The sequence below is a fragment of the Equus quagga genome, chromosome 18, assembly GCF_021613505.1.
Source record: "Equus quagga isolate Etosha38 chromosome 18, UCLA_HA_Equagga_1.0, whole genome shotgun sequence".
Classification (NCBI taxonomy): domain Eukaryota; kingdom Metazoa; phylum Chordata; class Mammalia; order Perissodactyla; family Equidae; genus Equus; species Equus quagga.
In genome coordinates this window covers 12,627,801-12,653,639 of record NC_060284.1, presented here as the reverse complement: position 1 = coordinate 12,653,639, position 25,839 = coordinate 12,627,801, and the positions used below count along the sequence as shown (strand labels likewise).

Below are 25,839 nucleotides of genomic sequence, written 5' to 3'. Positions count from 1 at the left end.
TAGAATTTCCCATTTTGCTGAACAATTTAAGAACAGAGAGACATAACATTTTTATACATTTTTAAAAATGTGTACAATATATTAATGTCTAATGTTCAGGTAACACTTTCATTCATTCGTCCAATGGATGTGTGTTGAATGCTTTTGTTTCTTTACTATGGATAACTCATGAAAACTTACCATCCCTTATTACACTATCTCACAAATCTGTTAATTTTCTTCTGAAATTGATAGAGACCTCCCATTTCATAGTAAAGATTTACCAACAGCACACTAGTATAATTTTGGATATTACTTAAACCAAGTATGTTGCATTTATTCTTTTCCTCTGAAAACTGAAATACTTGCCAAAACAAATAAGTAAAAAATGTTTATGATGGAGAAGCCTTGTTTTCTAAGTATATGATTTAAATCATTAATGGCCACAATTCAATCTTTCAATCAAGATGAGGAGGTAAGATCTATAATCCCAATTACGGATTTTACTTGGGCTGTATCCTTAATGACTTTATATCCATATAGTTTGCAGTTTAATTTCTATTCAATTAAGCTCAATTCTTTCCCTACTGCATTCATTTTAATGGTTAATAGTTGGCATTATTTCTCAGGTTATTTCTATTTCAAAGAGATGCCAAATCAATACTCAAATGACTTTCTGTTTTAAAAATCAATTATTTTTGATTAAGTAACACCCATGTTTGATACACAATTTAAAAGTTACAAAAAGATATACAGTGAAAAGTAGGTCTCTCTCATTTCTTCCCAGACCCACAGTTCCCCTTCTTGAAGCAACTACTATTTCCATTTCCTTATGTAGTCTCATCCAAAATTATTTTAAATTTACTGTTTCATCTAATGGATACTTAAACAACTATAAGTCTAAAAATGTTTTACAATTGAGATAATTGCATGCCTAAATTAACTTTCAAAACTAAATTTTTCTGTCATGTTCTAAAAGCACTATGATGATTATAGGATGCCCTGTTAAATATTAGTATGGAGGTAATATACATCCTAAGCAGAGGTAAAGTTCTAAGATCACCACTGAATAAATATTATTTCAAGGAAAATAACAGAAGTGTTTTTATTATTCAGATTTGCTAAATATACATAAAAGAAATGGCAAAAGAGAGACATAACATCAAATCATAAAGACTTGCTTAATGAAAGTTTAAAGGCCAACTCTTTTCATTTTATGCAGTTCTTCAGGCAAGAACTAAGGCTCTGTGTCTTATAAAGCTCATGAGATTATTATTTTCATCATTGGCAGAGGAACATGTGATCTGTAAGATTTTTTTTTTTTTTTTTAAGATTTTTTTTATTTTTTTCCTTTTTCTCCCCAAAGCCCCCCGGTACATAGTTGTATATTCTTCGTTGTGGGTCCTTCTAGTTGTGGCATGTGGGACGCTGCCTCAGCATGGTTTGATGAGCAGTGCCATGTCCGCGCCCAGGATTCGAACCAACGAAGCACTGGGCCGCCTGCAGCGGAGCGCGCGAACTTAACCACTCGGCCACCGGGCCAGCCCCTGTAAGATGTTTTAATGAGACATTTATGGATGCATATTTTCGATTTCATTCCCACTTATGAATGTTTGAGCAACAAGAAAGATTAGTCAGAAGATGACCTCTCACCCCTTTACACACTTTTAGTTAACTATTTTTGTTTACAGACTACAAAAATGTGTTTGGAATTTTAGTCGATAATGATCAAGGGAAAAGTCAAAGAGCAGAAGATCAATTTTTAGACATATTTCAAGGGCATCGGAAAGAAATTAGTATAATGAGACAAGGCAACAACCTATTTGTAGTTGTCAAATGCAGTCTACGTCTCTCAGATTTTTGTTCCTGTTACAAATGCAATTTGTGTCCATTGTGGAAGTTTTGAAAAAACAGAAAAAGCAAAAGAGGAAAAACAGAATCACATACATACCACCCAAAGATAATGACCACTAACGTTTTTTGTGTATTCTTTTATCTTGTTAAGCATTTATATACATATGTATAAACACAAATAACCATACTATGCATAATATGTTCTATAACCTTTTGTTGCTCAAAATAATATGAACATGTTTTCATACAACGATTGTTCTGAAAATTGTTTCCAACTTTTCTTTATTGTAAACAATGTAATGTTTTAAATCCTTATAAATAAATTCTTGCTTCTTCTGTACATATCTCCATGGTATAAATTACTAGAAAAGGAATTACTAGATAAAAGGCATGCAGTTTTCTAAGGCTCCCATCATTAGTAGGCAATATTTTTTGTGATTAAAATTTTGGGTGACAAATAGTAATCTCATTTTAATGTGCATGCCTTTGGTTACTAAAAATATTAACTATCATATAATTATTAGGAGACATGAGTTTTTGTTTGAATAGCTGAATTTCAATAGCCATCCCAGTCATGACAATTTTCAGAAGTTCATTGTTTCAGCAAACATTTTAGAGCACCTACTCTGTTTCTGTGTAGAAGGGATTCTATCATACTCCAAGAAGATTAAAGAGCATTCTAACCTGATATAGTTCCCTGTAAGCTTAGTTGATGACTTTGGACTCGTCCCAAGGCTGTTCTAAGCTGGCTCTCCTAGCCCCTCTCGTATGTAGTACCTTTGGTCCACGATGCCGGATGTAATATGGGCGATAACTATGATCTGGCTCTCACTTTACTAGCAATTTGCTGAGTGGTTTCCACCCACTGACAGATTCTTGAATGTTATGCAACTTTTACAAAGATGATGGATAACATAGCAAGACCAATTTTGTCTGACCTTGTTCCATTTTAAACAAAAGAGACATTTATATAGGCATCACTTAAACTTCTCTATATAAAAAATGAGGTTTTATTTCCCCTTTACAAATAGAAAATATAAATCACAGCCAGTTAAAGCTAGTCTCTTAAGGCAAACAGAATAGAAGGAAAGATTAACCATAGAGGATAGGAAAGCTTTTAAGATCCAGTTATTCAGAAGAACTAAATAAAGCAGGTACAATACTCAAATGTCATCTTATATGATCTAATAAATTTGAAAGACATTATTAATATCATCCTATAATTTCTTAGGGTATCAAGTTATTTGGTATATTTAATTTTTCAGTGACAGTTTAAAATGTACTAAAAAATAATAATCCCATAAAAGTAACCTCCTTTCTCAGTGATTGGCTGCCAGAATTATCTTCTAAGGTAAATGTAACCTGAAAGTCGTCTTTAAAAATTTTTAAGAGACTTGAAAAACTTGTGTTAAGCTTGAAAAGCTGAAAAAACAAGTTCATGAAATTATAAGCTCATTTATGCCTTCTTAATAAGTTTCTGATTCCAGCAACAGTGGAATTCTTCAAGATAATTTTAACCTCTTATTATAGTTGTGGAAACAGCCAGTGTAACTTGAAGCTCGAGTTTCACACGCACACACAAATGGTACGTGACATAATCAGAAGCCATGGGGACAGAACAGCAGAGACCTTTTAGACAGCATGTCTGGGAAGGAGAAGAGAAGCTGGAAGCAAGGGGGCAGGGTACAATTAACCCCTTCAAACACAAGCTGTTAGGGAATGTTCCTCTCACAAAATCACCAGATTCTCCACTAAGAGTGAAGAGAGGGGCATAGAGGTAAAGTATTTTTTTTATTTACATAGAACGTTACCCTCAAATAGCCCCAAATGTTTTGAGTCTGCTAACTAATTAGCAGCAACTCATGTGATCTGTCCAATTCAAGCCTCATTCTGTAGTTTGGCAAGTCATCTCCGTGAAGCTTGGAGGATGGCCCCAAAGTGCACTGTCGTCTAATAAAGCTTCTGGGAAGTGAAGCAGCCATTCTCTTTCCTGGAACAGACTTTTGCGGTAAGAATCTGAGAGGCAACAGGTGACTTAATGGCATCACGTACCAGCAGAACCACAGAGGAGCAATGCTTCTAGCCTGTGAGTTATAAATGCAGCCCTGTTGTAGACAGATGCGACACCAAGAACTTTCGAATGAGAGGTCGTCATCTGACTGGAATCGCCGGCAGTGGACAATCCCTAAACTGACTCATTAGGCACAAATGGATGATCTGTCAGAAAATAATGACTTTCAGGACTTCCATTCTCGCTCTAATGCTTGATATTAATGACCTTTCAGGATGGTTGATATCAGTGGAATTTCATTTGCCACAGAGAAAGAAAACCAGTAAATGAATCAGTTTCTGAATGAAGGTAGAAAGCTCCCCCTGCAAAGGAAGCAGAGTGACAGTTGTTGGAGAATGAGAACTAGTGTGGAACTGAAACATGCACTTAAACAAAACTCTCTTATTACCTCCAAATTTAATCTAATTTTGTGTGCGTGTGTGATTTATTTTACTTGCGACAGTAATGTCCAGGAGGCAGGCTTAAGCTTGACCAAAAAATTGAATCCTTAGACAATACATTCACCATATAGGGCTCCTCCACGCGCCCCCAAAAATCTGAAAATTGAAACACAGCATTCTGAATTTCACCGGGGCCTGCTTATGATGCATTAACCTGTCAGTCAGAGGTGTGTCTTACTAATCGTTCATGAGCATAGATTGCTGTGTGTCTGTGACATGCAAGGCTCTGGGCTACATGCTGCCATGGAGGACTTTACGGTCTAGATCGGAGGTCAGCAAACTTTTTCTATAAAGGTTTGGGCAGTAAATATTTTAGGCTTTGTGGGCAGTTTCTATTGCAACTGCTCAACTCAGCCATGTAGCACAAATGTAGCCATAGACAATATATGCATGCATGAGTATGGTTATTTTCCAAAAATCTTTATTTATGGACCCTGAAATTTGAGTTTTGTATAATTCATATATCACAAAATATTCTTCTTTAGGTTTTTTAAAAACCTTTTAGAAATGCAAAAACCATTTTTAGCTCTCACACTGTGCAAAAACAGGCAGCAGGCCATAGTGGCTCATGGGCTGTCCTTTGCCATCCCTTGGTCTAGGTTATCATAGATGGAGGATGGTTGTCTTAAAGATGTACAAACAAAATGCCTGTAAGTCCTCAGGGATGAGAGGGGTCTCATAGTTGAAAACATTGTGAAGGAGGTGTCATTTGAACTGGTTTGAAGTGTGGGGTTTTAATTTTAATTTTTAAATTCTATTTTTTTACATTTATAGTCACTTATTCGATACCCATATTAAGCTTATTCATAGCAAAATTTTAAATTCAAATAACACATGACATTGAACAGATTATCATGTTTTTCATCCTGTGTGTATTTTTTTGTGATAAGAACACTTAACATGACATCTATCCTCTTAACAAATTTTTAAGTGCCCAATACAGTACTGTTAAATATAGGCACAGTGTTGTACTGCATATCTCTAGAACTCTTGCATAAATGAAACTTATACCCATTGAACAGCAGCACCCCATTTGCTCTTGCCCCCAGCCCCTGGCAACTATTCTTCTACTTTCCATTTCTACGAGTTTGACTATTTTAGATATCTCATGTAAGTGGAATCATGCAGTATTTGTCCTTCTGTGGTTTGGCTTATTTTGCTTAGCATAATGTCCTCCAGATTCATCCATGTTTCACATTCAAAAGAATTGAAATCAAGATCTCAAACAGACATTTTCACTTCCATATCCATTGTGGCATTATTCACGATAGCCAAGATATGGAAATGATCAAAATGTCCATTGATGAATGAATGGACTTAAAAAAAAAGTGGTATATACATACAATGGAATGTGATTCAACTCTAAAAATAAAGGAATCCTACCATATGAAGAATGGGTTTTTAGACAGGGTGAAGATCCACACTGTGATACTTTTGAGAATAAAATGGAACCAGCCCTTATAGCCTAGCAGTTAAAGTTCAGCTCGTTCTGCTTCGGTGGCCCAAGTGCAGTTCCAGGGCATGGAACCACATCACTTGTCTGTCAGTAGCCATGCTGTGGTGGTGGCTCACACAGAAGAACTAGAAGGACTCACAACTAAAATATACAACTACATACTTGGGCTTTGGGGAGAAAAAAAAAGAGAGAGAGTAAAGAGTAAAAGGGTGCATTGTTAATGATTACTCCAGGACAGTAGATGTCCTGCATCTGCAGGGACAGTGGCTGTTCCCTGCAAATTGGGACATATGGTTATCCCAGAAGGGGAGAGACTAGAGGGGCCATGAGCAGAGACCCCTGAGGGTGGTCAAGGGAGAGTGCATGGTGTATTCAATGAGTGAAAAAGTCCAAGTGAAAATAGTCCAATGAAAAGTCACTGTGCTTGGTCAAAGCATCTTGAGAGTCACAGTGGGAGATAAAGCTAGAAAGATAGTCTGGGACTTGAACTAGAATGGAACTTGTAGCTTCTTAAACATAAAGCTAAGACATTTGGAAACTATTTAATAGGTGTTGGAGAGATGCTGCAATTTTTAAACAATAAAGTGACGTGATCACATATCTGTGTTATCAGTGATATGCAGAGTGAATTGGATCAGGCAGAGACTAAATGCAGAAGCCCAGATAAGAGACCACAGCAACAGTTTAAAGAGAGAAGAGAACCTGGACTGAGTCCAGGCAACAGGAATGGAAAGGAAGGGGTGGATGAAAGACACATCAGAGAAGCAGTTAAGAGAACTTGTCAATTGAATATAAAAGATAGGCTAAGAAAAAGGGAAGCCAAAGGAAACTCCCAACATTTTAGGTCAAGGTAACTATAGGCATACTATATTTGTGGGTTAGGGAGAGGAGGGGCAGGGACCTGCAAATGCATATATAGTAGAGATCCTATTCATACTGTAATTTGGAAAAACACATATAAGGTAGCAATGGTACTTCTGCAGTTTAACTTTTGATAATACTTGTACACCAGGGCAGTTCAGTCCGAATAAAGTTTTCAATAGCTTTCTGATAAATGTGAGTATGAGAAGCTTATTTTGAAAAAGGTGGACTTTGATATGGAGGGAGAGTGAGGGAGAGTGTTGGCAGCATATTTTTCTGTAACTATTCTTTCTGTCTTCTTTCTGGGACCCATTGGGATGCAACCCATATTTAGCTTAGTACAATGGTTCTTACTGCTTGTTATGAAAGTAAAAGTGAATTCTCCTGAGGAAAAGGTACAGCAATGATGGGCCTCTAGTTAGAATACGATTCAGAATGATTGTCAGCCGTGAGCTGGTGTCACCCAGTTACTTCAATAGCTGTTTTGAGAGACGTAAAAATTATCCATATTAAATCCTTGGTTTTTAAATATCACTCATTTCCTACAGAACACTGAGGATTGTGACAGATGCCCTGAAATCAAAAGAAAGGAAAAATGATAAGGTGTGACAACTTCTAAAAACTTGAATTAAGCTTCTGTTGTGTTCCTGACTCACAAAATTGTGCCCAAGCTATATTTTATATTTCATTCAAATTCAATTTTCGAATGATTTTCTAAGCAGTAATTTTTTTTCTGGAGGAAATATGTCTGAGGAAATGGAGAGAAACAGGTGAAACAATTGAAAAGATAGCAGGTCATTGTAATTACATGAAAGTAGACACACACACACAAATACACGCAAACACATAGACATCTATTTTTAAAAGGAAATTTCTAAAATAACAAAGGGAATCAAATCACAACGGGAACAAATTCAGAAATATGAATGTTTTATCTAGAAAAACTTTCCTGGTTTTTTTAATCAACCATTTATAGTAAGTCATAGTTATTCGTGGAGTAAAATCTTCGTGTACGATTAACCACTCTTAAATTTTCTATTCATAATTATCAGTTTGTTCAACATTCTTCTATGTTTAAGTAAGAAAAAATTAACCAGTCTGGCCATGAGGTATGGTCTGCTAATTTCCCTAACGTTGTGTCCCAGAAAAGTAGAGCAGACTTGAATACATTAGCCTTCCTGGTCCCAGAATAGAATCTCCAAACACCTCAAGGTGTGAATTATTGAGAAACGCTATCCCACTGTGGCGAGAGACTGCTGGGCGAATGGTTGCGTGGGCACGGAGTAGTCCTGGTGCTGTAGCGTGTCCTTGGCACCAAAAGGAAAGAGAAATCGTAATGTAAAACCCCATATGGAACCAAAACTCCAACTGATGCCCATTCATCAGTGCCAGTAACTGAGGAGGATGGGTTTTACTTTTTAAAAATTTCCTTTCAGGCTCTGCTTTCCTTGCGCCCTGTCCTTTAAAATTGGTAAGATTCTTTCACTCATCTTCCTAGTATGTTTACCTCTCCCTGTGCTTACTACATAGCATTATAAATGTGTAACACTATAATGCTATGCAACAGCAGGTCATTATAAATATGCATCACACTATGTATTATATATAGTGGAAATATCTAGATAGACATATATTATAGATGTATAATTACAGGGCCCTGGCCAACCCAGCTGGTACTTCTGATCACCTCCTCTCTCCCTCTTCTTAGTATTATGATTACACACAAGGGCTTTGACAACTTCAAGATTTCTAATTAAAGCACACCAGTGTTCCAGTTTTCTCTCCTTTAGTTCCTTACCTGCAGGCATTTCTTATGGGTATCGCGCCATTTAACAACCGTCTGACAGGATGAGACCCTGATCTTACTGAGACTGTGTCAGAATGCACATGAACCAGGTCTCTCCTCACCCCCAAGCAGGTTTTTGATTTCAATGGTTGTTCACCAAAGAACACTAGAGCGCCAGTTTCCTCTCTTTTTATTTTTATTCTCATAATTCTTAAATCCAAATGAAATGTAAACTCTTAGGTTGAAGTTGGATTTAAACAAATGATTGTTTCTGGATTGACCATGATTGATTTTGCTGTAAAAGCTCCATTTCCGATTGTGAGGCGGAGTGATAGGGATGTGTGTGTAGTTTTAGATACAGCTAATATGAGTCTTTACAGAAAAGTGTAATCATATTAGAATAACTACTAAATGAAAAAGCTTAGGCATTGGAGACCTGGATATGTTTGCCTTTGTAGCTACCTCTCTCTCCTGGACCTTAAATAAGTCAACTCACCTTACTACCCCTAAAAACCTCAAGGTATTCTTAGGAAACTCCAAAGTTACCCATATGAAAGCAATAAAGGTATAACCGGGCTTTATCAACGTGAGGTGTTATTGTGTCTGTTACTGTACGATTATTATTCGTTACTATTACTACTACCCTGCTAAAAATAGTGCGTAACTTCAACCTGCCTGTTCTGAAAGATTAGAGCATATCCATATGCCCTCAAAAGCAACACATTTTTGCTATGAAAATTCTCATGTGCAACTTTTTAATCCTGTCAATAAGTTGATCTTTTTCTTTGCTAATAGATTCTTCACTCAGTTTCAAACAGAGAATGGTTGTATTGTTTCTCACGTTCAAGACATAGCTTTGGCATTCCAGACCACTTATCAGCTGAACAACATACAATATTGGGAAGAGGAAAAACTTTCTTTGAAAGCCTTGAGTATTCCTGCTGGATCGTGGCTGGATGTGTGACCCTTAGCAAGTCACTGAGTCTCTATGAGCCAATTTTTCTCTGAATCTGACAATATATAGCTTACAGAATAGCTTGAAAAATTACAGTTTTGAGCCATGTCATTTTTTAACACATTATATACATTGTTGTTAGAATAGGTACAACTCTCCTCCCCGTAGAAATTTTGTGTAGTCAATCTTTTATTTAATAATGCCCTTAAAATGTGTGTGTGGAAAGATAACGGAGAAAGGAAGGAATGGAAAATTCCTACTCTTTTTACTATATCATGTATTGGGGAAGAGTGAAGAGGAAAATCATAAAATCAAATAACTTAAATTACAATTTCAAATAAAAAATAGTTACTTGATGTTGGTGTTCTCTAATCTCTAAAAGCGTGTTACAAGTAAAGAACCAAGGGAGAATAAATACTAAGAATTCTGGGGAGCTTCTTTAGTCATGGAACTATGATCACTCCTTGCTGAAGTCTCTGATTGCAGAAATCAATCTGATCTACCTTTCAGAATTATTGGCTATAAAATGGTGTATCACTATTATTATCTTTTTCTCCCTTCCTATATTTTATGCAATAAACAAGAAGTCATCTTGGACCCCTTTTAATTCTTTATTCCTTTTTGTCTTTAGGAGTTGTACAGATGTTCTGTGCTGCATAATCTTCATACTGTTCATTATTGGCTACATTCTTTTAGGACTTATGGGTGAGTAAATACAGGTATAGAAGATATTTCACATTTGCCAATGGAATAACTAATTCAATGTCACATTTTTAACGTTGATCATTTTCTTTCAGGAGGCTTCTTGTTAGTGATTATTGTCTTTTTGGGAGGGAATGTGCTTTATCAGGACTCATTGGGTAGCAGAAGCAATGAAAAATAAACACAGAATAGATTATTCAAAGGCAAGCCCAAATTACTTAAGTAAACACAATTATAAAGAAGGAAGAAAAAAGCTTATGGTTTCTTTTTAATAATTTTTACTTTTGAAATTCTATTAAGCAGCTAATTATGTTCATGTTGCTATTTATCAATATGAACGAGGGCCTAGATCAGTTTAGGTAATACATAAACTTTTCTTTTTATAAGCAAATTAAAAGAAAGGAACAATTATTAAGAATTAGACTAGGTAATTCGCCAACGTATAAGAAGTCTTATTGGTTTTGCCTACCAGAAAGAGATATCCTGTTGTTTATTGTTTGGTTAAAGATTTTTCTATGAAAGTGAAAATAAGGAGGCCAAATATAGAAATTCTTTATTTGCACTTTTTAAAAACTATTAAAGGAACTGGTGTGGATATTTTCTGTAAAACGGTTTCATAATTGCATGTGAATGTATCACATTTTTCCTCAGAAACTTAAGTCCTGTTCCTTAGATGTTGACTTAGGAAATTTTAACATATCATTATTAGGGTGGGGGCTGTAAAAGTCAGATAATGCTTCTAGTACTGATAATTAATGGCCTGGAGTTAATGTGGATAGAATATATTAGCAGAAAGAAGGCTGTGCCTACCTAGGGAACGATGGAAAATACTCTTCCCTGGTCTTCATTTGTATCTCTCAATAAGAGAAATAGTTTGAGAACAGCAATTGAAACTAATTCCAAAACATCATCTCAGTAATGATGTGCAAAAACTACACAGAATTGGAGAATTTGAAAAAAGTAAGGCAGGACGATAGGGAGGGAGAGAAGAATAAAGAACCATAAACCACAAAATTAAGTAATGTACTCTAAGGCCTTCAGAAGATTTCTTTGGTGTTTCTTCAAAGTCTTTTAACTTCTAAACATTAATACACAATACACGTGTAAATTGAATATTATAATAAAATGAATTTCCTTGTTATACAACTAATAGAATTTTAACTTTAACTTTGGGACACATCTTTCTTGTCTATGTAATTTTTTTTGTTTTGTTTTTACCTTTTGTCGTTGGAATGAAATTTATTTAATAAGAGAAGAAGATTTGGAGTCGAGCTGATCTGGTGTTTCCTCACATTATTTGGTGGACTTGGGCTCATTTCTTAACCTAAGTTTTCTCATCTGTAAAATATGGAAACACTCCCTACTTTTCTCCAACAGCAGGGCTGTTTGAGAAGTAAATGAAATGATATCCAGCTGTACTAATGATGCTTCATAATGCAGGCATACCTTGGAGATATTGTGGGTTTGGTTCCGGACCACTGCAATAAAGTATCACAATAAAGTGAGTGGCACAATTTTTTTTTGTTTCCCTGTGCATATAAAAGTTATGTAGGGGCTGGGCCCATGGCTGAGTGGTTAAAGTTGTGTGCGCTCCGCTTCAGCAGTCTGGGTTCGTGGGTTCAGATCCTGGGTGCGGACCTACTCCACTCATCAGTCATGCTGTGGAGGCATCCCGCCACAAAGTGGAGGAAGACTGGCACAGATGTTAGCTCAGGGCTAATCTTCCTCAAGCAAAAAAAAGGAAGATTGGCAATGGATGTTAGTTCAGGGTGAATCTTCCTCACCAAAAGAAAAACAGTTATGTTAACACTATATGTAGTCTATTAAGTGTGCAATAGCATTTTGTCCAAAATAACAAGTTACATACCTTAATTAAAAAATGCTTTGTTTGCTAAAAAACACTAACTATCATCTGAACCTTCAGAGAGTCATAATCTTATTGCTGGTGGAGGGTCTTGCCTCGATCTTGATGGTTGCTGACTGATCAAGGTGGTGGTTGCTGAAGGTTGGGATGGCTGTGGCAATTTCCTAAAATAAGACAACCGTGAAGTTTGTCGCATTGATTGACTCTTCCTCTCATCGATGATTTCTCTGTAGCATGGGATGGTGCTTGATAGCATTTTACCCACAATAGAACTTATTTCAAAATTGGAGTCAATCCTCTCAAACTCTGTGCTGCTTTATCAGCTAAGTTTATGTCATATTCTAAACTCTTTGTTGTAGTTTCAACAATCTTCACCAGGAGTAGATTCCATCTCAAGAAACCACTTTCTTTGTTCATCCATAAGAAGTAACTCCTCATCCGTTACAGTCTTATCATGAGATTGCAGCAATCCAACCTTATTTTTAGGCTGCACTTCTAATTCTAGCTCTTTTGCTATTTCCACTACATCTGCAGTTACTTCCTCCACTGAAGTCTTGGACCCCTCAAAGTCATCCATGAGGGCTGGAATCAACTTCTTCCAAACTCTTGTTAATGTTGATACTCTGAGCTCTTCCCATGAATCACAAATGTTATTAATGGCATCTAAAATGGTGAATCCTTTCCAGAAGGTTTTCAATTTACTTTTCCCAGATCCATCAGAGGAATCACTATCTATGACAGCTATAGCCTCACAAAATGTATTTCTTAAATAATAAGACCTGAAAGTCAAAATCACTCCTTGATATCCATGGGCTGCAGAATGGATGTTGTGTTAGCAGGCATGGAAACAACAGTAATCTTGTTGTACATATCCATTAGAGCTCCTGGGTGACCAGGTGCCTTGTCAGTGAGCAGTAATATTTTGAAAGGAGTCTTTTTTTCTGAGCAGTAGGTCTCAACAGTGGGCTTAAAATAGTCAGTAAACCATGTTGTAAACAGATGTGCTGTCATCCAGGTTTATTGTGCCATTTACAGAGCACAGGCAGAGTAGATTTAGCATAAATTCATAATTTAGCATTGGCTTCAACTTAAAGTTACCAGCTGCATTTGCCCCTAACGAGAGAGTCAACTTGTCCTTTGAAGGCTTGAAGCCAGGCATTGGCTCCTCCTCTCCAGCTATGAAGGTCCTAGATGGCATCTTCTTCCAATATAAGGCTGTTTTGTCTATATTGAAACTCTGTTATTTAGTGTAGCCGCCTTCATTAATTACCTTAGCTAGGTCTTCTGGGTAACTTGCTGCAGCTTCTACATCGGCACTTGCTGCTTCCCTTTGTACTTTTATGTTATGGAGATGGCTTCTTTCCTTAAACCTCATGAACCAACCTCTGCTAGCTTCCAACTTTTCTTCTGCAGCTTCCTTACCTCTCTCAGCCTTCACAGAACTGAAGACAGTGAGAGCCTGGCTCTGGATTAGGCTTTGGCTTAAGGGAATATTGTGACTGGTTTGATCCTCTATCCAGACCACTAAAACTTTGTCCGTATCAGCAATAAGGCTGTTTTGCTTTTTTATCATTCATGTATTCACTGGAGTAGCACTTTTAATTTCCCTCAAGAACTTTCCCTTTGCATTCACAACTTAGCTAACTGGCACTAGTGGCCTAGTTTTTGCCCTGTCTTGGCTTTCGGCATGCCTTCTCCACTAAGTTTAATCATTTCTGGCTTTTGATTTAAAGTGAGAGATGTGTGATTCTTCCTTTCACTTGAACAGTTAGAGGCCATTGTAGGGTTATTAATTGGTCTAATTTCAATATTGTGTCTCAGGGAGTAGAGAGGCCTGAGGGGAGGGAGAGAGATGGCGGAACAGCCAGTTGGTGGAGCAGTCAGAACACGCACAGCGTTTATTGATTAAGTTCGCCGTCTTACATGGGCACAGTTTGTGGCACCGCAAAACAGTTACAATGGTAACATCGAGATGACCGACCACAGATCACCGTAACAAATATAATAATAATAATGAAAAAGTTTGAACTACTGTGAGAATTACCAAAACGTGACACAGAGACGAAGTGAGCAAATGCTGTTTGAAAAATGGCACCGATAGACTTGCTCTATGCAGGGTTGCCACAGACCTTCGATTTATAAAAAGTGCATTATCTGCGAAGCACAATAAAGCAAAGCACAATAAGGTGAGGTATGGCTGTAGTACTAGGCAATATTTCGCTTGCTACCATTGCATAAGCTAGTTGTTCTGAATTTTAATAAATTGTTTTTAAATGTAATTTACTATATTGTTTCCACGGCAACCCATAATTTTGGTTATTAAAGTTTGGATGCACACAGGAACTTCATAAGGATCTCATACTGTACCTGGATCTTTCCTTTAGGAGGCCTTATGACATAACTGAATAAGTCTCTCCTCCATTATCTCAGAGCCGGTCTGTTGTAAGCCAGAGAAATGCCTTCTGTCCTATAGAGCTGGGGAAGCCACTGCCTCTCTCTCTCCTGTTGACACAGTAGAGGGAAGGGGTGGGAATGCACACCATCATTCCCTGTGGAGAGAGATGAGAAATTTGACTTTTTGTTTAAGATCTCCAGATTCAGTTTGTAAATGCCTTAACTCACATAATGAAATCGGAGGATAAATTTTCCTCAATGAAAAACTGTTTAATGTTGGATTAATTTAGGGATTCCCTCAAATTAATCCTGATGCCACTGACTAAAAAGGGTGACTCACAAAATTTACTAGATATGTATATACATATTTTCCACATCCCTGAACTACAAATAGCCTTACTAGCCTGTTTCTAATGTAAATTAAACTCTTCAGTTATGTCCAATGTTGGACTAAAAGAAGAATGAAGGAACACAATTGGCAGAGGTTACTAAGAGTGTGAAGAATTTTTTAACATCAAAGAATATACACCTTTACCTGGGGAGAGATGATGCTAAGTCAGTTTCACTGATTTGTTATAAGAAGTGTGGCATCTTTTGCCATCTTTGTTAGATCTGGACTTCTTAGGTTTATCTTTCATCCATATTCTTTTCATAAGAAGCATTACCATGAAAGAGCCATATTTCTTACAAATTCTGCTGAGAAGCTGTTCTTTGCCTTTTATGTGGAATATGGCCAGTAGGGTAACAGTTTAGATGCAAGAAAGGCACTTGACATTTGACTGATGAAAAGCAGGACCTCCATTCAAGTGGGTGAAGTGGAGTCTGGGTAGAAGGTAATCAAATCTCCTTGAAAGATCAAAGCAACATTTATGATAATAGCCCTCTTTTGTCCTACTTCACTGATGGCTGCTATTCAATTACTGTACTAACTAGAAAAAAAGAATAGGAATATTTATTATGCAAATTATTCTTTGCTATCCTTGTGCTAACGTTATGTATACGATAATAGCACAATTTTAACATTCAACAAATTTTTCTTTCTTTTTCTTTTCAAATGGATTTCAGTTGAGTGAAGAGTTAGTTCATTATTGTATTTACATAGGAAGCACTTGGAGTTAGAGTCCAAATTTTGTTCTGGTTTTGTTTTTTAATCTTCCTCAGGAATAATTATCCCTATTAGTTGAGGAGATAGGAAGTTAACAAGAAAGTGAATTAATGCAAACAAACCCAGAACTCTGTCACCACCCTGTGAGAAGCCCAAGGCACATGAAGAAGCTCTCAGGAATAGACAGCTACTATCAGCCCAGCGGGTTTTCAGAGGGTTGAAGCCCCAGGCAACTTCTGACTGCACGAGAGACACCAAGGGACCCAACTGAGCCTTTGCCAAATTTCTGACTCCCCAGATCGTGAGCAAATGAAATGGTGTATTACGCCAGTGGGTTTGGGTGTGCAGCAATACTGAAGCAGAACAAAATCTGGTACCTGGTAGTGGGATGCTAGTTTAACAAAACCTTAAACATGGGCCTTGGTTTTGAGAACAGCTGGTGTTCAGAAGCCCAATGGATTTTGAGGAGGCTGTCAATGAGAGTTTGAAAGAAAGTAAGGAAAATGCAGTTGGAAGCACCTTGCCATGTAGTGGTGAAAAGTCTGGCAACACAGTTGCCAGTGGTAATGTGGGAAGAATGAAATGTACCTAATAAATTCAATGATCTGGCTAAACGAGATCATCCTTAGGAGAGGAGCCAATCCTGAAGAGCCTCATCCACACCTGACCTTGACATAGGTGGTGAGATCCAGACCTTGAGCCTAAATCTGATGCAACAATTGGATGAGGCTTTTGGGGATCTTGGGAGAGGATAAGTGTATTTGATTGTGAAGGGAATGTAAAAAAATTGTGGCCAGAGGCCGGACTATGGTAGTTTTAACATATGGTTGCAGATTGTTTGCCATTCCTTGTATTGAGAGGTGAGGTCTGAATCCCTTACCCCTGAATTTGATGAAGCTAGTGATTGCTTTCCCACTAGAGAAAATGAACCAAGCCAAAGCACACCAGCAAAAGGCCTTGAAATGCAGGTAATTCATAGATCAGTGCAAATTGGAGGAAGGCCATCATAGGTCAACTGGAAACTTTCAGTAGGACTGAAAGGACAAAGGACCAAGTACAGAAAGGAGGAGGTTTATGTAGTTCAGTCTTAAATCCTTCATGGAATGAGGTAGAAAATAAAGAAAATAGCTAAATTAATAATAAAATGTCGTCAAACTCGACTCCATCATTTCTGGTGTTAAAGTGTATGTTCATAGTCTTGGGGTGATAATAGTGTCACATATTTACTTCTCCATTCATTCCTTAAGGAAATCCAGCATAACATTCTCTTCCCTGACCTTAACTTTCCCAAAATGCCAAGGAAGGGGCAGTCGTAGTTCCAGTTTCTGGGTGGAGAGAGACTGTACTCTGGAACTCTGACATTTTGGTGGGTGCCATTTGGTATCACTTCTTAATCGATGGCTCATCTGAATCCTTCCACAACTGTAGTGGTTTCCTACACTAGGATCAAGACGATAGCTTTTTAAGACTTTATGCGATGTTCAGCCATTGCTTCTCAAAGCATGACTAGTGTCAGAATGTAGCCCCCTACTCGTAGGCTCTGCTGTTAATCCTGGGGCACCAGCCCAGTCTCTGCCTCATGGCAAGTTTCCTTTTGGGATATTTATATGTCTTCCTTTGGCCTGCAGACCTGATTCAGGGTCAATCTGTTTGATCTTAAATGAAGTCTCAGGGAGAAAAGTTTGAGCTCTTATCCTTTCCTTCTCTTAAAGCAAATTGGTCTTCCCCATTCCAAGGGAGATGCGGAAGGGAAAAAACCATATTTTCTTAACTGAGAAGTCACTCAAGTGACCTTTTGAAGAGCAAAGATAATTCCAAGATGACTTTTTGATCCTGTCTATACAGAGAAGCAGTGAACAATTTCTCTTACAAACAAATAAACAAATAAATATAATTTTAAAAAATTAACTTATGCCTCAGCAGGTATCCTGTTGTAGTTTGTGAGCTTGGTGGCATGATCCTAATTTTCACTGTAAGGGAAACTGGTGATGGGGAGTGATCATGACAGGAAGTCACACTGTGCCTCCAGTCTACTTCAGAACTGAGCCTGACTCTCAGGTCACAGCTTGGAAACATTGTTTTAGCAAAGTAAAATCATTTCTTCCAATAAAAAAGTAAGAAATTTAAAGAACTCTAGTTCCATTATTTTTAAATTTTTCTAGTAAACTTTTCTTAATGAAAAATGTATTATATTTATAGATAACCAGAACCAGTGTTAAATGTTGTTTTGTATTCTTTACAAATATATAAACATTTACAAATTCAGCTACATGTCTACACTTCCTTTTGTTGTGGAAGTCTTCATTTTAAAAAGAAAGCACTTAGTTTTGGCGGTAACCTGAACAGATTTTTTGAGTGTTGAGTGAGAATTTTACCGTTTGCTGCATTTTGCTGAATGCATGCAGTCCGGATGATTTCAAGTGCAATATTGTTAGCTTGAGAGAGACTGATTCGTGCTCAAGGACATGACCCTAAACTCACCATTGGGTGGAAGAGGCCGCCTGTGAAACGATAAACAACATTTTTCTTATCTAGGCAACTGGATACAGGGCTGCTTCCAAAAAGGTTTCTACAGCAGCAGTGTCATCAACACAGATTTTCAAATTCGGCGTCATGTGTCCTATTATCTGCTTCATTGCATTTGTAAATTGCTTGTGTTAAAAAGCCATAAGCACAATTTGGCAGGGCTGTTCCTCACATATTAAAACAGTTAAAATATACCTTTAAGGGATACAAAATCATGATTTGAAAGGCAATATTCTCAACCAGCAAGTGTTTAGGGAATGCCTTAGCTGCCCCAAACAGATTTGCAGTTAATTTTTAAGTGTCAATGCAGGCAGTTGGTCTAATCCCATTTTCTCCTTGACAGAGGGCTTTCTAATGGCTGCAACTTGTGACCCGACGCTAAAGCACGAAAGGAACATGCTTTGCAAATGTTTGAAAATGAGAGATGATAGCAGATAATAATACTTGCTCCTGGTACTTCAGGAACATACCTTTCCTTGATATGAGTAAAAGGATAATTTGCCTGAATAACATTTTCACCCATCTCTTACCAATCTTTGCTTATCTGCTGTGAATTACCCAGACAAGAAGTGTTTTACAAATCATTTCTCTTCTCTCTTCTCTTTCTCGCTTACACACACACATACATGCATGGGCTCGCGCACACGCACACGCATGGTTCTAGATATGATGGAGGGGCAGTATCTTAGGTTATAATGAACTACAGGGAGATTGTTTCTGCAAAATATGATGGTCAGTGCCAGGCATGCAATCCACAGCAGAGGGTCTGTTCAGGCAGGTCCTTCTCTCCCTATTCAAGTTTTCCTTGAAAAAGTCAAGGTCACCACGCGTTCAGTTTCACTTATCTTGGTGTTTACATGCTTAGCTGTGGTTGTGTAATTGGCAATATCCCCTTGCTTTATATGAAAGAAGAGCTCTCATCGTTCCTAAAAATTGATATAATTTAATCCATCTGAAAATGCTATGTGTAATATTCATTATTAATACCTACTAGTAAATACACCTTTTTTGAAAGATCTATGAAATCCTTTGAGGTCTTCCTGGCCAAAAAAAAAGCCCAAAGGATGAGATACTGTCTGACATAATTTTATTTACTTTATAATACAAGCACTAACTGAAGGAAAAAACCAAATCCGTATTAATAGGTGTGGTTTATCAAAAGAAATGTGTTCCTCTCTTTAGTGCATACAGAACAGGCTAATTTTGCAACCAATCAGAGACTGTATACACTGACAGTGCAGCGAAGTGAGCCACACTCAGTCTCACAGGGGCAAGACTGCAGCTATCACATTAGTCATGAATTTTGCTTTCATAGAATACCTGCTTTTCACTTACTGCCCTGATGCTGTTCCCTGACGCCCAATTCTGGGTGGAACTGGCGTGGGGGTGAGGGGCAGAGGGAGGGAAAGAAAAGCATTAGGAGAGCATCATGGGGTTCTGGTCTGCCCCCCCCCCCCCCCCCCCCCCCCCCCCTCCCCCGCCCAGGAAACTTCATTACTTAAAGAATCCCCATTCATCTTCTTTATTAAATAAAAGGCCGTATAGTGTGGTGGTTAAGAGCATGGGCTTTAGAATTAAACTGCCTCGGTTATGTTGGTGACTAAAACCAGACGACAAAGTCGCAGGCACTCAATAACAGCCTAGATCAATCATCTTTTTCCATTAATTTTCTAACTATTTTAGAAACAACTCTAAAAGACCACTTTAAGTGAAGCTGATAGTCGATCTATCCAGCTATGCAACCCTGTCTTTGTACCACGTATTGCTCCTTTGTAGTGCTTGTCAGAGTTGAAATTTCATGTTTGGTTGTGTGGTTAATTCATTAAGATCTGTTTCCCCCAATGGACTGTAGGCTCTGGGAGAGCAAGGACTGTTATATACCCAGTGTCTAGCATGGTGCTGACAGATAGTAGGCACTCAAAAAAAATTTGTGGAATGAATTAAGAAAAGAATGAATACATTTCTGTCCTTATTATCTCCAACTACTTTTTCACCTAAAAAAAAAAAAACCTATCTTCTAATGTGAATCCGAACCTTGAACAAGTTGTAAATATTGGTAAACTAACATCTATTTAGATTAACCAGAAAAAGAAGTGTATTAAAGTAAAGAGAAACCACAAAAATGTTGTGAAAAGCCTAATTTGGTTTCTTGGTTATTTTTCTATTTTCTTTCAAGTCTATGTCTATTTTTTTTTTTTACAAATGTATTTTAAAAATATGTTTTGTCCCATCTTTCACTTCCTACCCTCACCGCTTCCATTTCACAGACTCCGAAATTTAGAATGTGCATCTTTCTGCTCTTTTCTTTTGCAGTAAATTCTGTAAAAGAGAGTTTGAAAACCTTATGAGTCTGGTTGTTTTCTGTTTGTTTGTTTTTAATGAAATCCTAAATGTCTTGCTGAATACGTCTGAAGTTCCTCCGTTGAGTAGGCAGCTCACTTCTTCAGAACACGGGCTGGATATTTTTCACTGTCCCCTCTGGATCTCTTCTCTACTTCCTCTTTGCCCTGCTCTGTACCCTGAGAAGCTGGCATTTTTTATTACATCAACAGGCTCTTGTCCTCTGGCTTCCAATTTGGTTTGGTCTGTGGGAGATATGGACAGTAGATTGGAGGTTGGAGAATGAGTTTGTGGAATTTATTTCTCTGAGTCTCTCGCTGGTGGGTCACTCGGGTGAGCTACACCTACCGAAGGCAGAGCTAGGTGGTCATATAACCTTGAGGGAAGATCATGAGGATACAGTACTGTCCCTGCCAAGTGAAAGCAAATGCCCTGGTGTTTTCTACTTAGTGGGAAAGGGGGAAAGCTTTGCTCGGTCAATTGTTGCAGCCAAGGTGGCAGAGGCGCTTTGCTTTGTTCTAGCAGAGAGACTATGCCTTGAACAGCAGCTAAAATTGAGATCATGACTTGGTCAACCTTAAGAGAATCCATTATCATTCTTCAGAAACCATCTTCCCTCTGCAGTAGCCAATCAGGGTGATATATAGTTTCCTTAGAGAGACTGTGTTAATTATGAAATAGCACTATACTAAATATGAATGTGTTCATCTCTATATCCTCAGAATCTTTATGTGCCTATCACATAGTGAGGCCCAATAAATGAATGACTAAGTGAATAGGAATATGATGATTGACAACTCAGCGTGAATGAACGAATGAATGAATGGGAGTTTGACCATATTCTAGTTCAGTTCTTTAAGATAAAGCTTTCTATGTTAACTTTCCTTTAAGAATTAAAGTAAATAGATGTCAGATACTGTATAATTCATTAGGCCCTAAGGAATGTTGTAAATCAAGTTGAGGGCTCCATGTTTTAAACCATATAGTGAAGAAACAAAAAATACTAAAATCCTAACAATTTTAGCTATGAGTTTAAAACATAGCAAAACAAATTAAATAGAAGAGAGGATTTAATATTATGAAACGTAGGTTGAAGGAGAGAAAGATGACTTTTTACTGCTTCCTTCAAGCATATAAAAGATTTTAAAAAGCTATATTGTGGTTAATTATCTATTGCTACATAGGAAATTACTCCTAAACTTGGCAATGCTTCTTATCGCTCAGTTTCTGTGGTGGGGAATTGGGAACAACTGAGCTGGGTGGCTCTGGCTCCGAGTTCTTCATGAGGTAGCGGTCAAGATGCAAGCCCAGGCCACGGACAGATGAAGCCTTGACTCAGATAGAGGATCAGCTTTCTACACAGCTCACTCGCATGACTCGAATGGATGTTAGCAGGAAGCTTCAGTTCTCGCTGACTGCTGACAATCATGTGGGCTTTTCTATAGAGCTGTCTGAGTGTCCTCATGACATGTTAGACGGCTTCCCCTAGTGCTAGTGATCTAAAAGAGAGAGAGAGCAAAGAGGAAGCTGCAATGCTTTTTATGAACTACTCTTGGAAGCCACCCAGTGTCATCTCTGCGACATTCTCTTCATTATAAGCAAGTCACTAAGTCTAGTTCAGACTCAAAAGATGGGGAATTAAGCACCACTTTTTGAAGGAAAAATTTCAAATAATTTATGGACATATCTGAAAGCCACCATACATGGTGATCAGCTGAATAAAAGTAAATGGGATTAAATTATAGGGAAGAACTCTGTGATAGCATAGCCACAAAAAAATCTGGGAGAAAAAAAGATGATGTGGGGTCTATATGTTTTGAGCTTTTTAAGAGTGTGAATAAGCATCTAAACCTCTGGCTCTCAGCTGGAGCAGTACCACTGCCTAGGGGGTCTTTCAGAAAGCTTGAGTTGATGTTTTGGTTGTCACAATGTTTGGGAGGTAATACTGGCACTCAGTGGGAGGGAGCCAGGGAAAGGAGCTGGCTGGCGACATCTGGGACAGTTCTGCACAACCGAGAATTGCCCCACCTCCTGCCTAACTTCCTTGTGTCCCGCTCATATAGGTGACAACTTCTTTTTAAATATTTGAATCTAGAACTTCCATTTTAAAATTGCAAATGTTATTTTTGCATGGTTTTAGTAACTACCAAGGGAATTTAATGAAAGATTGTGTTATTTTGTTAGAATTTATGAAAAGTCGTTCATTTAGGAAAATCATACCTTTGACAACACCACTTGTACTGTATCCTCCTGCAGTTATAGCGATTACATTCGGTGTCTCTATCTCCAGGTACAAGCCCCTGGCTATTTCACTGTGTCTTCTAGTTTAGTCACGTGAGCATTTGCGTACTGATACGCATGCTGTTTAATTATGAATTATTTTCTTCTTATATTTCACTTACAAGCTAGGGCATTTTATTTTATTTTTTTTTAAGCAATTGAGTGCATGGGTGAGTTATGTTATCTCTGAACATTATTTCAAGATTATAAAAGGAGTATTGTATACTATTTGTTATATGTTGTATTTTGCAGTTATGGCAGGTCTCAATTCAGATGAGCCACATTTAAGTGCTCAGTACACACTTCTGGCTAGTGGCTACCATACTGGACAGCACAGTTCTAGAATCTCCATGAATAGAGAAATTCCAAGAAAGGGAGTAAAAATGTGAGAAGACCCCTATTTTATTAATGGAGAAAATGACTGCTGCTGGATAGCTCCTTCTTCTCCTCTTTTTTATGTGGAGGTATGCAGAGATGTGGACTTGATGGAGAAGATAAAGAAAACCAGGAGCCCTTGACTGAGGTAACTTGGTTGAACTGGCCCTTGCAGCTTTCAGCTCAAAGACTTGATGTTCCAGTTCAAATACGGACCACCTGCAGCACAACTTCTGTGCCAGAGGCTGCGTGGAGAGATGCAGCAGCAGTCTAGTAAACACAGCCACCTGCCACAATTCCGAACTACAAAATCAGGAAGGAGAGCTCTTCCCTTGACACTTACATCTTCATCTCCCTCTTCTTTGTCCCTGGGTATCGGATCCCTCCCAACCAGACACTGTCCCTCTCCTGCCAAGTACAAAGCTCTTCTTTTCAATTGGCAAAGGCTCCAAAATTACCTGTGCCATCTCCTTTCCTACCATACGTATCTAACATACTGCTGATCCTCATTTAGCTGGTATCCTTGTTGTTTCCCACTGTTAACAAGCTCATTCCTAATTTATCCTTTAGCCGGCAGCATGTAGCTATACAGTCTAGTGGTTAGAGCCTGGGCCCTAGAGAGCAACACACCTAAGTTCAAGCCCTGTTTATATCACTTAAAAACTGTGTGATCATGTGAAGGAAATAAAACTCTGAGCAACACTCATCTATAAAATTTATATGAAAAGGATGAAAATAACCTCATAGAGTTATTGTGAGACTGTATCATAGAATTGTTGTGAGACTCAAATGAGACAATGAATGTAAAACACTTAGCCTAGTACTTGACACATTGTAAGCAATTAATAAATTGAAGCTCTTATTATTAAAATATTTCCTCAATCTAGAATTCTTTCCTTACTCCTGGCCACCTGTCCAAATCCTAGTCATTTTTCAGTCTTTCCCATGTCCCACCTCTTCTCTAAGCCTACATACTTTATTCTCTCCTTTTCATGTGTTTCTTGAGAACTCTGACATAAACTATACTGGGATTGACTTCTAGTACAGGACACATAGTGGTCATTTAGTAAGTTCTTTGATTAATTGACTTATGATGAAAAAGGGAAAGAGAACCATAGCAGATGAAGCTGATGCCCCACCCCACCACCCTCCATCCTTCTGAGTTTGCTTGCAGCAATGGCACACAGTTCTACCATGCCCACTGACAGGCGTGTCCAATACGGCTCCTCAGAAGGTCTCCAGCAGGATGGAGTCACCACTGCCCACAACAGTATCCCACTCATGAACATGCCCTTTATTAACTTTGTTTCCTTCCCTGTCTCGCTCTCCTCACTTCCACTTAAACTTCCTAGGATCACCTCCAAAATTAACCTATCTGCACCGAAATCCTTGTATCAGGGTTTGATTTTGGGGAAGCCTAATGAGACAGGAACTAACATTGCCGAGTCCATACTGGACGCTAAGCGCCATGTCAGGGGTTCTACTTTCATTATCTTCTTTCATGTTCTCAACATTCTTCCAGGGCTGGGTATTATTATACCCATTTTATAGTAACAAATTAGAAAGCCAAGACTAAAACAATTAAGTGACTTGTTCAGGGTCATAAATAGATTAAGTAGCAAATCTAGTAATCCAAATGCTTCTTAGGAGCCCATTTCTTTTTTCTTTTTTTTGAGGACGATTAGCCCTAAGCTAACATCTGCTGCCAATCCTCCTCTTTTTGCTGAGGAAGACTGGCCCTGAGCTAACATCCATGCCCATCTTCCTCTACTTTATACGTAGGACAACACCTACCACAGCATGGCTTGCCAAGCAGTGCCATGTCCGAACCAGGATCTGAACTGGCAAATCCCAAGCCGCTGAAGCAGAACATGTGAACTTAACCACTGTGCCACCAGGCCAGCCCCTAGGTGCCCATTTCTGAATTATAATTATATGGAAAAGGAATATAACATTTTGGAATAAAGTTAAAAGAAACATATTACAGAAAATAGAGTCAGGTAAAATTAGATTTCTTTCTTAGTTTTAGCCAAAATGTGACAAACTAAGATATAAAAACAAAATATATTAGGGGCCAGCCTAGTGCCATAGTGGTTGAGTTCGTGAGCTCCTCTTCAGTGGCCAGGAGTTCACAGGTTCGAATCCTGGGCGCAGTCCTAGCACCGTTCATCAAGCCATGCTCTGGTGGCATCTCATATAAAATAAAGGAATATTGGTACAGATGTTAGCTCAGCAAAAATCTTCCTCTAGGACAAAGAGGAAGATTGGCAACTGATGTTAGCTCAGGGCCAACCTTCCTCACAAAAAAGGGAAAAAAAACCCCAGAATATAATAAAACTGTCTAGAGACATTGTACACTGAATGCTTAGATGTCATTTAAATGCCTTATTTATAGTCTAGTTTCTTTATTCTGGGAAATAAAGACGGGAAGATATGACAGCGGAGAGCTGCCTGAATGAGTCAGATTTTCTAAGAAGGTATTAGAAGATGAAACCGATTTGTCCTCTGACATTGGAGAAAGAATTAGACAAAGGAGACTTTTCTAAATACTTTAATACTAAAAGGAAAGGCATGGATGGATGAGAAAAATTATTGAGAAAAATTTCTCTTCCATATTAAAATTCTCATTCAGAATTGATTTTTTTTTATCTTCCCGAATCACACAGGCTATGTACAGAATGGTGATTGAATTATAACAAAACTGTCAAATCCAAGAAATGTGGGTGAGGAGATAGCCAAGGACAAAGAGATCTGTTTTCCATATGCAGAGGCAAGCATCAGACGACTGATGTATTTCCTAGATTTTTAGGAACTACATTAATCAAATTGGAGAAGTTGGAAATATTCAGTT

At 38.0% G+C, this 25,839-nt stretch overlaps 1 protein-coding gene across 1 annotated transcript in view; it reads left to right on the top strand.

Moving 5' to 3' along the window:
- SLC44A5 (solute carrier family 44 member 5) overlaps positions 1-25,839 on the top strand; it is a 131,122-nt gene that overhangs the window by 34,210 nt on the left and 71,073 nt on the right. Inside the window, exon 3 of the mRNA XM_046645831.1 lies at positions 10,034-10,107. Coding sequence (XP_046501787.1) covers positions 10,034-10,107 — 74 coding nt within the window. The remainder of the gene's footprint in view (positions 1-10,033; positions 10,108-25,839) is intronic.